We start from the raw sequence: 12,000 nt of genomic DNA, 5'->3' as shown, positions 1-12,000 counted from the left end.
AATGTCTTGTCGGATTCGATCCATTTGCACCTTTTGCTAGAATGTTTTGTCGGACTCGATCCATTTGCAGCTCTTGATAGAATGTCTTGTTGGAGTCGATCCATTTGCATAGTGATAGCTACTAGGCCATCCACATTGACGAGTTATCAGCACGTACGTCGCACGTGATTACTTCAAGGATGAGAACCCAAATAATGGCTATGTCCCATGCACCAATCAAGACAGTTTGCACTAGAATGGAGCAACAAAGTAAATAGAACCTGTGGAAACGGCTTGAAAAAAGTCCGCGCTGCAATAGTAAAGATTGAGTTTCAAATGTACAGCATCCAGCTGGTAGAGAAAATGACACTTGGTTGAGTGTTTGACTCTTTGTGGGCCAAGCTTGTCCTGGTATAGTTTGACACTGTAAGAATGGCTTTTCAAGACCTCGTGGCTCGGGTAAAAAGTTATCATCCTTAAGAATAACATTCATGTCAAAAACACTAGAATGCCATCATGTCAAGTAGGTAGAGATCCATTCTAAAGACAAGTCCTAAATATATGGACCTAAATAATGAACAAATTCTGAACAAGAAGATCTGGGTAAGCACTATCTCTACTGAACATTTATTTTCATGCACCTGTGTCTGATTATATGGCAATCCCAAATAAAACACCCACTACAACAAAATACATATTTTCCGACGCTTGTTAAAGTGTATACCGACGCTTATAAGCGTGGGTAATTTCAACGCCAATGCTTTTAAAAGCGTCGCCTATGTCAGAGTGGATTTTTTTTACCGACGCTTTTGGAAAGCATCGGAAATAACGGAATTTTTGCCGATGCTTTAAAGCATCGGCAATAGTTATTATAACGACGCTTTAAAGCATCATTATAGTTATTTTTTAAAAAAAAATAAAAAGCTCAGTTACAAATTTAATGATGTTATGAATCTACCGTATTTGGGTGGATGACCACTTAACCTTCACCTCTTGAGTTTCCCCACCTCTTGGGTTTTCCATCTTTTGTAACTTCTAGATGTGCCCCTTATCCCTTGGGGATGTCTACATTCATCCACCTTTTCACCTTCTCTTGTCCTTTAATTGTCTTGTGATTATGACTATTATATCTCCTCATTATAACCCTAGGCCTATAAAAGGGTACCTTGAGGAGGATGAAATGTACACAAGTAAAAAGAGAAAGAAAGGCATTAGAAAGAAATGGAAAATACTATTAGTTCATGAAGAACTAATTTTCTATAATTTCTGTGTCTTATTTATTTTCTTGTCTCCAATCTCTTTACCTTTTATTTTACAACAAATGACACTTCAACGGGAGCTTTTGTTTTCTATTTTTTTGGGAAAAAAAAACCCATGTATCCATCAAGAAAAAAAATTAAGAAAAAGAGAATGAAAGAAGGGGTTAGGGATCACTGTGACTTGGAGAAATTTCGACCTGGCAGTCAATGGGTTAGGGATCATTGCACCGGTTCTTGCTCTCCACTGACCATTAGGTTTGACATCAAATGGCAACACTCAAAATCTTACTCCCCGAAAAACGGCGAGACTTAAATATTCTCAATTTCATTAGACAGTACGAGTCGATCAACGTAGGTAAAAATAATTTATTGGATTTCATCTGGAAATAACAGAGATCCGAATTGGAGCTGTAATACCTTAGACAAGAAGGGTTCAAGAACGGTGACGACTGTAACGAGGGATGGATCCAGCCCTATCTCTTCTTTGGCCTCCCTCATGGCCGTCTCGCTATCGTCCGCGTCGCTCTCCTCCGCCTTCCCCCCCGGCAACGACACTTCACCTAATTAATAATACCCAGCAATGAATTAAAGCAAAAGCCCGAATCTCGACAATCCCTTTGGATCAGAGAAAGGAAGGGAGACATTAGTTGGAGATGGAACGAACCGAAGTGGGTGGAGAGGTCGGAGGAGCGCTTGGTGAGGATGATGCGGAGATCACCGCGGTCGCCCTCGAAGAGGCACATGAGGACGGAACTGCTCGAGCCGTTGGAGGGCGGGCGGCACGGCGGACTCGGCCAGCCCCATCCTGGAGAAGACCTTGCCCCGCGCGTCCACGGCATCGTCGTCGTCGGTGTCGGCCGGGGAGGGAGGGGGCTTGTAGAGACAAAGGTCGGGAGCGGAGAGAGGGGAGGACTCGTCGAGGTCCTGGACCGAGAGGAAATCCCTCACGTCGATGGAGCCCAAGAGGACGAAGGCGGCTGGGGGAACGAAAAAAGTGGTTTTGCTGGGGGTTGGGATGAAGACGGGGTTAGGGATTTGTATCAAAAGAAAAAAAAAAGTCCGTCCGCGGGTATTGGGGGGATATTTTGGCCGCTCGCGGGTTTTTGGAAGGGGGGGGGGGGATTTTGGCCTTCGACGATGCTTATAACCCTTATTAGCGTCGTCTAATTATAATATTTTTAAATGCTACGTACCCACAAGCGTCGGCAAATATTGGCATAGTGACAAAATTGCCGACGCTTCTCTCTCGCGTCGGCAATAAAGGGTTGGAAAAACCTATTTTTACTGTAGTGACTGCTGTTCACCACTCAATTTCACCGGATGTGTGGACTTGCCATATCTTCGTGTTATACCCCATAATCATTAACTTTGTCAGATTAGATAAAGGCTAAGTATTGCTGCAATGGAAGTTTTCATATATGAGTTTGGATTAATATTGAAAGTGATCCAAAAAGAATGGTTTGAGAGAGCTTTGCAGTGTACCAGCAGTCAACTCAGTTCGTCTACGTTTTGTTTTGAGAGAAGATGCGGGCAACCGTTGATTCATTTCACAAGACTATTTATTCAAAGTCATACAAGAGAAATGGTTTGAGAGAGCTGTCTAGCTAGTGAAGTAGCAGTCAACTAGGTCATCTATGTTTGGTTTGAAAAGAAGATGTATACAGTTTTAAGGCCCTAAATACCTTCAATCATCACATTATTTCTCTGCCATCTCCTTGCAGCCAAATTTCTTGCCAATTCCCTCAAACTATGACGTTCTCATGCTCTGTAAAGTTTGGTAAACTCTAAAGAATAAGCAAAAAGAGAGAACCTAGCAAGTATCAATTGTACATAGATAATCCCTAATAAGCGATTATTCTAGCATTAGTCAGTCATCAAATAACACCATCAAAATTGATTTTCTATCAATTATCTAGTCAATGATTTGACCAACATTATTTTTTTTTATCATACTCATGACCATGCATGTATATCAAATTCTATCACCATTAGCCGTATCATTGTCACTAACCCAACTTAGATTAATGCAACCAAAATCCTTTTTTTTTTTTGGAGGAATACGGTGGGAACACCACCAATAGGATGCAAACCCTTGATCTCTCACAGGTCGAGAGGGATCTAACCAGCTGAATAATCCAATATCGACAAAAATGGTTCATGGTCAAAGTTGGACAAGTTAAAAAAGAAATAGAAAAGGGAAGCATCTGTCAAGAATTTGTTGATCATTTAAATTCTACCAACCGGCAGAGAGAGAGAGAGAGAGAGAGAGAGAGAGACTTCGCAACAATTCAGTTTAGTGCCCAGTACGTACATTGCATGTGTATTTAGGATAACTGAAAGAAGCGGCTCATTTATCTATACATCATCATTTATCTCAAGAATACATGCATTTGTTCTCCAATACACAAGTATATATGATCAGTTGGCGCGTTGACATGACTATGTTTAATGTCACAGCAGAATGCTAACGGTCTAGGTTTAGCAGTATGCATACATGAAGTTTGCATATACATGCAGTCTATGGTTTAGCCCAAGACAGCATCCTATGTATGGATGTGCTCAAAATTGATCAACTGTCTGAAACTCTTCAAGGATCCATCAGTTTAACGAAATACCAGATAAACAAATAATTCTCGAAACCGGATACTAATCTCTGCCAAGCAGAAATTAATCTTCTTGCGACAATACAAGTCATCGGTAGGAGCTAAAAATCACGAGCCTCCATAACCAAAAACGACATGTCCATTAGAATAAGATACGCAGGCTATGTTTTTCTATAGTTGGCCTTATTAGGCTGCAAGCAAGCTGTCTGTGAAGGAGGTAAGGTAGGAACGCTAGATTCTTCCCATGGTCGCACTTCTTTACAGTGGAGTTAATTCTGGGCAATCCCAAACCAAAAAAGCCTACATTTTGCACGGTGAAGATGACGAAAGTGAAAAAAAAAAAAAAAAAAAATTCTCTTGCTCATTTCATTGCATGATGATTGATGTGGCCACCGTCTGAATCATCCCACACCATCCATGTTTGTCCTTTACTCCTAAATTTAACCAAAATATATAACACTGCTAACTTTTGTACTGAACAAGTCGACGTATCAAGTAATTATAGTACTTTTAGGATGTAGACTGGTGCAACGCATGTGCCTATCCCCGGCCTGTTATTGTTATTTTTCGGCCACAACAGCGGCCTAAATCCTAGGCAGCGGAGCATGGAGCCTAGCAACGTACTTCAAATTGGGCTTAGCACATTTAGTGAAGCGTAACAAAAGGTAACCGTGGCTCTTACCATGCACCAATAGACGAGGGGAAAAAGGTTTGTGTTCAAGGAAAGGTGGGAAAGCAAGCTTTTAAGGTTCAAACCACGCGAGCACGGGCCGGTCTAGATGCCGAACCAAAAGACTAAACCGTACCCAGAGAGCCGTACGAGGAGGTACACCGACTACCCGGCCGCTTTGTATCTGAGGGTCGCTGGGCTACATTGTGAGAGCACCATCACAAACATGGACCCCCAAGCGGATCTTAATGGCCCCCGATCGGAGCCACCCGGCGTCAGTACAAGCCACCTCTCACCGTGGCCCCTCCTTCACTGCGCCCCTCGTAGACGGACTGCTCGCTCGGTTTGACCCGGCAATGACTCGGTCAATTAAGCTAGCTTTCCTCTCTGTCTCTGTCTCTCTCTCTCTCTCTCTCTCTCTCATGCGTCGGTTAGAGAGACGATTTGAGTTGACTTTAGAGGATATCACTCCCTTTAATATATCTTAAGATATATTTATGGATGCCACGTTTCTGTCTTGCAACGTTCAGGGCACGTCCAAATATTACCTCGAAGTGGATGCGTAGAATTTGTGGCCTCACTCGGTCTTCTGAACTCTGTACTGTTGTTGCATGGCAGAGGAGGGAGAGAGATGAGAGGGGTAGAAATGGAATTGGTGGTTGGGTATAGATTATCATATAAAGATGTAGATATAGATGTTTCATGAGTACGAGAGAGAGAGAGAGAGAGAGAGACGTAGATATAGGCGCATGGATGGATGGAGAGATGGGGAGATGAGTGAATGGAGGATGGAGAGACAAGGGTGATGGTGGTCAGGGGTTGACACCAAACAGCCAACAACACGGACAGAGTGCATTAACTTCTCACCCATCGCTTTGCTTTTCGTTATTTTTTTCTCTCATCATCTCCTCCCTTAGTTCGTCCACGCCGACATGATCATTGTAGATCCGTGTCCTCACGTAACGCTTGGAGGGGAGGGGCGGGGGAGGAGACGGCGGAGGTAACAGTAGAAGTACGAAGATGGCGGAAAGCCCCCTATAGTAGGTGACAACGTGGCAGTCAGAGGGGAGGGTAAAAGTAAGTGGCGAGCGAAGACAAATTTTGCCAAATTCTCGTATCACGAGTTACTCGTGATGCCCAGCCATTGAATGAGAGCCGCTGCCACCACCACCCAGACCGGACCGGATCATTTAAAGGGCCCTCCCCCTCCCTGCTGGCTCTACTTCGGCATCAACCATTTCCGCGGCCAGTTGAGAGGCCGACACGTATGAAGCATCATGGCCCAATAATAAGAGCATGAACCATGGCGATACAATGGCTCCAAGGGGGGGGGGGGGGGGGGGGGGGGGGGAATGATGACGTGGCGGCAGCTGGCTCCAGGATGAGGACGGAGATGGGGGTATGGGCTGGTCCTGGGGGTCATATTTGGAATTTAACGGGTGGGGGGGTACTGTATACCAAGGACTGGTCACCCCAAGGCAGGCCAAAATAATACAAGAGCTAAAGCTAAAGCAAGGAAGCATGAGTGTGTGTGGTGTGGGTGCAGTGCAGGCTTTAGTGTAAATGGAGAAAGGGGGGTCGGTCCGGGCGCAGTGAAAAAGTAGAAGCACAAGTTAGGAAAGGAGGGAGGAATGCTTGGTTCGCATGCGGGTGGTCGCTCGGTTTTGGGCTCAGAAGTTAGTAAGAGTTTGGTCGGATAGAAAAGCCTAGAAATGTGTGGAGGAGAATGAAAAATTTAAAGAACCGGAACCAGACTAGTTAAGACAACAAAAATTACTCAAAATGAGCGACGAAAATAATAAAAAGAAAAGAAGCAAAGAAAAACAAGGGAATTTTAGCAAAGGACAAAGGTGGTAAAGATGAGAGGGAGAGAGAGAGAGAGAGGGGGGATTTGAAGAGAGAAGGAGAGTGAGTGAGAGAGAGAGTGGAGGATCTCTGTCCTCTGCTGCTGCTGCTGCTGCTGCTCTTTTGTTACTGAGCGAGAAGGGGTCATGTGCGGTCAAATCATAAAAAGTGGAAGCAATTCTTTTCTCTTTTCTTTTTAATTTTCACTATGTGTATGCTTCTATTTGAACTTTTGAGGCAAAGACAGCACCCTTAGGAGGCGGAAACGGAGGCGGAGGCTAAGCGGGGCTATGCCCCTCTCTGCACTACTACTACTGCACTGCAGCTATTCTGGGCTATTGCCCGGGAGGCAGAAGAGGGGATCCGGGAAACGAGAAAGGCATCAACCTTCTTCCTACTCTCTTTCTTGCTGTTTTTTTCTTACTTCTTTCTTTCTCGCTCATTACTACGAAAACAACGGGTGAGTGAGGGAAAGCTAAGCGGCCCATGCAAACGTCCCTTTCTCGCTCCTCTCCCCCACCTCTGCCGCCCCTGCCCTCTCTCTCTCTCTCTCTCTCTCTCTCTCTTTCTCTCTCTCATTGGGAATGCCGACCACCACACACGAGTCTTAAGTCTTCGCGTCTTCTCTTTCCATCTCTTGGGGGAACTTACTATAGGAGTTTCACGGAGGACACACGAGGGGAGGGGTCACTTTCACCGTCCATTCCGGTGCAACCCGCGACACACCAAGATTTCCACACCTCAAAGATGCGTTTGAGGAAAAGGAAGTTGATCAGATGGTCATCCATCCATTCCAATCCATGGACTCCTCAAACGGGATTCACCACCACCCTGGTGATCATTGGCGTCCTTTGGACTCCCAATACCTTAATTTTAGATAAACCCATGCTATCTAAAATGCGAGCATGTATCGTTTTTACATAAAGTTCGCATCAAAGGTCCCCCCCCCCCCCCCCCCCCCCCCCAACTTATCTTTATTATTGTATCACCTGAAAGCCAGAACCCCCGGCGTATGTTAGCTTCCCTGGCTCATCATAGCTCCTATTATTATACAATATCGTATCGTCTATGAGACATTATACGTAACATGATCACTATACATTCGTTCATGCACCAGCGCCAACAGTAACTTCAACAGACAATTCCCCATCACTCATTCATTCTGATTGCTTTTATTTTCTTTTTATTTTCATCTCGGAAACAGCGGTGGTAGCTGTCTTGTGTGTCACAGAAGAGGGGGGAGAGAGAGAGAGTTGGGGGGAGTGGGGGTGTGGCTTGGCCTGGCCTATATCTTTATCTTTCTCACCCTCGCTCTGAGCCATCTACCCATCCAACCAAGACTTCTTTCTTGCTACCTCTCTTTCTTTCCTCCTTTCTTCTCTTTCTTTCCACCATCTTTCCGTTCATTCTCCTCCTCTTTCTCTTTCCTTCTCCCCACCCCACCAATTATCAAATTCAAACAACAGATCCGAGGTTATTGAATCAGCGGTCAATCAAAGCATCAAATCAAGGCATCAAATCAGATCATCACATCAGCGGGAGGAGGAGAAAAGAAAGAAATTCCCTTCCCCAGGGATCTCCTTCGGTTGGTCAATCAAATCAGGAGCAGCGCAGCAGCAGAAGAGAGGGAGCAGCATGTCATCCTCCTCAGCCGCCTTTTCTTTGGACCACCTCTCCTCACCCCCCTCCGAGCAGCTCTGCTACGTCCACTGCAACTTTTGTGACACCGTCCTCGCGGTATATACCATTATTCTCTCCCTTCCCCCTCTTCTTCTTGTCCCTCTACTCCCTCCCTCCCTCTCTCTACTCTTTCCCTTTAGAGACCTAATCCACTGTTCATTTCCTGCTCTTCGTTTTTTTTTTTTTTTTTTCTGTTTCTCATTCGGTCATTTCTCATGCCAGCTCATTCGACTTACCCAATTTGGTGTTGCTTGGTTTTTCTCCTCTATTTGCTTTCTTACTCTGTGGAGTGGCAGGTGAGTGTTCCCTGTAGCAGTTTGTTCAAGACGGTGACGGTGAGGTGCGGCCACTGCACCAACCTCCTCTCCGTCAACATGCGGGGGCTGCTTCTCCCTGCCGCCAACCAGCTTGGCCTTGGCCACCCCTTCCTGGCTCCCTCCCACCACAACATCTTGGTAGCCCATTTTAAGCTCTTGGAGCTCCTTTTCTTCTCTTCCTATATTTCACTAGCTTCTTCTTTATAAGTTTCTTCTAACTTGGTGCATGTTATCACTTTTTTTTTTGTTATTTCCTGCGTTTATTGTTCTTTTATTTGTGGTCTTAACGGTCAGGATGAGATAACGTGCCCACCACCAAGCTTGCTGATGGATCAGCCCATCCTCCACAACAACAGCAGCAATGGCAATCATAACCACAACCACAACGCGATGGCGCCTGTCAAGGGGACCGAAGAAGAGCTCCCTCAGACTCCAGTTGTCAACAGACGTGAGAAGACTCTTCTTGCCTTCTTCTTTCTTTTCTCCCTCTTCGATTCCTTAGTGATCTCTTCCTTGCATAGTTCTACACTATTGTTATCAAATATTCGTTTTTTCCTTGAAACAAAATTTTTTTGACGGTAGTGCAGTTAAAATAATATAAACAATTGCACCAAAGTCCTTTCAATGAAATTCTTTCTACTTGATTGTCACCATCTACTACCAACCTAATCAAGAAAATGATTGAGAAAGATAAAATGTGGAATAAAAGAGCAAGTAAAAAAAGCCTGCCTGAAAAGTCTCCATCTACACATTGATAGTTGCCTTCTGTGCTGTTCTATAAGAAAACCATTAGCTGGATTTACTCCAAGCATGCACCTATCTTCTTCCTCGTGGCATCCTGTAGCTATAGTAGCTCTTCCATCCTCTCTTCCCCTTTGTCTGTTCGGAAATCAAACCCCATGTTATCATATCCAAAGTACTATGCAATTACTTAATTTAACAAAGAACTCAAAGAACAGTTCAGGATCTACTGACTACCTCCCTTCTATTCGTCTTCTAGCTAGTCTTTTTCTAGAAAATAAAAGGTTAAACAACAGATTAACTAGCGTCTTTGATTGCTTTGGTGTTGTGAGTGCAGCTCCAGAGAAGAGGCAGAGAGTTCCCTCGGCATACAACCGATTTATCAAGTAAGTAGAAGTCCAAACTTTGATTTGGTAACACCAAAAGAATCAAGAAGAGAAGCAGCTAGCTCTTCTCTCTCTCTCTCTCTCTCTCTCTCTCTCTCTCTCTCTCTCTCTCTCTCAGTAATTGATGCTAAGAAGCATGGTTTTTTTTAATTTCCCGTTTTTTTTTTCTGGTCATCATAGGGACGAAATCCAACGCATCAAGGCTGGGAATCCGGACATCACCCACAGAGAGGCCTTCAGCGCCGCTGCTAAGAACGTATAAGACTACTTCCCCTCACTACTGCTCTACTTCGCTACTGCTAGGCTTCTTTGCGAGCCACCTTCCTCCGTCTTTTAGGGTTTCCATTTATTAACGTAATAACGTTTTTGCTTCCTATTTTTAGTGGGCCCACTTCCCCCACATCCATTTCGGCCTGATGCCCGATCAGGGCCTGAAGAAGAGCAGCGTCCGCCAGCAGGTAATGCAAAGAAAAAACTAACTTGTTTTTATATACTTAAAAACTAAAGTAGTTTATTAAGCATATTCTCTGATCACCTCCTCTGTGGACTGTTCCTCTCCTTCACGGGTTTCCCCTTTCAGGGTTTTGATTGATTAATTCTCTTTCTTTTATATATAGGAGGGAGAGGACGTTCTCCTCAAGGACGGTTTCTACGCCGCCGCGGCAGCGAACATGGGCGTCACTCCGTTCTAGGCGGCAAGGACTCTGGCTGTGGTTGGTTCTAGGGTTTCGTTGGGCTTGTGCTGCTTCTGCTGCTGCCACTACTGTTAGGGTTTCCTCTTTCTTTCCTAGCTTTATTATGTGGAAAGGAACTGTTAACAGCCTTTATTTCTAGGGTTTCTCTTTCTTTCGTTTTTACTCTCTTCTTGGCTTCAATGTCGAGTAAAAGGGGGGCTGTGTGCTGTGAAAAAGGTTGAGAACGCCTGTGGGAAAGGTCGGTATGCTGCCTTATATTCCAAATGTGTTGTTATGGACAAACATCTCTTTAAAACTACTTATTAGTCTACTGTTGCCATTTACTCTCTTTTATCTCTCCTCTTCTGCATCCTTCTCTTTTTGCTCAGAGCTTTACTCCTTTTTTAAAGATTTTTAAGCCTTTTGTTCGCTATGTTATTCTCTTCTAATATATAGATATGACAAGGTTCCTTCTAAGGACAACGTTATTAATGTTAAGATATCAAGGTTATAGATGATAGACATTGTTGCACTCACCTTTAGAGCTTAGTTGTCTCTCAATCCCGCCTTCTTGTTCTCTATGAATGTCATCGATGTAGACATATGTAATGGGGAAAAATAACTAAATGGAGAACGATGAACAAAGCACTACAAAATAATGACAATAACTAATAAAAGATAGAAACCAAATGGCAATATGAGCAGATAAATGAAGCACCTCGATACCAAGTTAACGTTGGGGAAGTTCGCTCTCACAACTAGAAATATTTTACGGTCTCCATGGTTTAAGGGGGGAAAGTGATAAAACAATTTTGAGGCAAATATACCTTCCACCTTCTTGCTGTCATTTTACGGTAAAATTTCATGAACTAGGGAGCCCTGCTTCCAGGTTGGTTATGTTTTCAATTGTTAAGTTTCTCATTGATTTTGTCCAGTGATCCAGAGTCTTTCTTCTCCTTAGCTAATATGTTGGTGATAGGGTCTTAACAGCCGCATAGGGGAGTCATTGTATTCTTGTCTAGAATGATAACTAAATCTAATAAGAATTAGTCGTACTTTCTTCACCTAAAATAGTACTTCTTTATTATTATTATTATTATTATTATTGCAAAAGCTTAGGAAAGAGAGCTTAATTGTCTCAGTCGAGCACCACTGCTAACTATATTGGCTTAAAGGAGTCATGCACCAACAGTACCAGACTTAAGACCTATTCTCGACTCAAAATGCAAAATACATGACATTCATACTGAACTCCCATGTACGTATATATTCCCTTCTGACATGAATTGAAAATTTTCATTGGCCACTTATTTCCATGATTTTAAACTCGATCTCACCTGAATGGCCCTACTATATATCTGAACTTTTTTCGCTGTCTAACCTATCCTTCCCGTATGCCAACTTGACAGTAATGTATATATTTCTGAACTATTTTCACTGTCTACGGGATACTCCCCGTATGCTATCATGAATAAATGAACCTATAGTCATCACGCTAGAGAAAGTGGGGCAGTGGGGCAGACTTGAGCTGGGAATAAAACGGTTGCTTCATGGCATTTGCTTCTGAGATAGGATGAGAAGTTGCACGAGTCCCCACTAATCTGTCAAACCTTGAATCTGTCAGGGTTTGCTGTTCCCAGACCAGGATTTCAAATGTCGCATGTTGGAAGACCTCTAAATCCCATGTTGCTTTCAGCATCAAGACATCCATCACCTTCAATTTGATCTTTCTGCAGACAAATAATATCAGTTGCGCCCATCTTGATAAGATTACAGACTGAGTTCTTCTTGTCAGGGACCTCGAGTACTACTATTCCAAGTGACATCACAAACACCTTAATAATTG

At 43.7% G+C, this 12,000-nt stretch overlaps 1 protein-coding gene across 1 annotated transcript; it reads left to right on the top strand.

Moving 5' to 3' along the window:
* The first annotated feature begins 7,809 nt into the window (after window positions 1-7,809).
* Window positions 7,810-10,506, top strand: LOC103705168 (protein YABBY 4). The gene is made up of 7 exons (XM_008788791.4): window positions 7,810-8,093; window positions 8,333-8,491; window positions 8,648-8,801; window positions 9,432-9,480; window positions 9,661-9,736; window positions 9,864-9,938; window positions 10,098-10,506. The coding sequence occupies exons 1-7, from the start codon at window positions 7,992-7,994 to the stop codon at window positions 10,170-10,172; spliced, it is 690 nt and encodes a 229-aa protein (XP_008787013.1). The 5' UTR covers window positions 7,810-7,991; the 3' UTR covers window positions 10,173-10,506.
* The last annotated feature ends 1,494 nt before the right edge of the window (window positions 10,507-12,000 follow it).

This window comes from Phoenix dactylifera, chromosome 2 (assembly GCF_009389715.1).
Source record: "Phoenix dactylifera cultivar Barhee BC4 chromosome 2, palm_55x_up_171113_PBpolish2nd_filt_p, whole genome shotgun sequence".
Classification (NCBI taxonomy): Eukaryota; Viridiplantae; Streptophyta; class Magnoliopsida; order Arecales; family Arecaceae; genus Phoenix; species Phoenix dactylifera.
The sequence above is the reverse complement of the archived record's forward strand: the minus strand, read 5'-3'. Positions and strand labels throughout refer to the sequence as shown.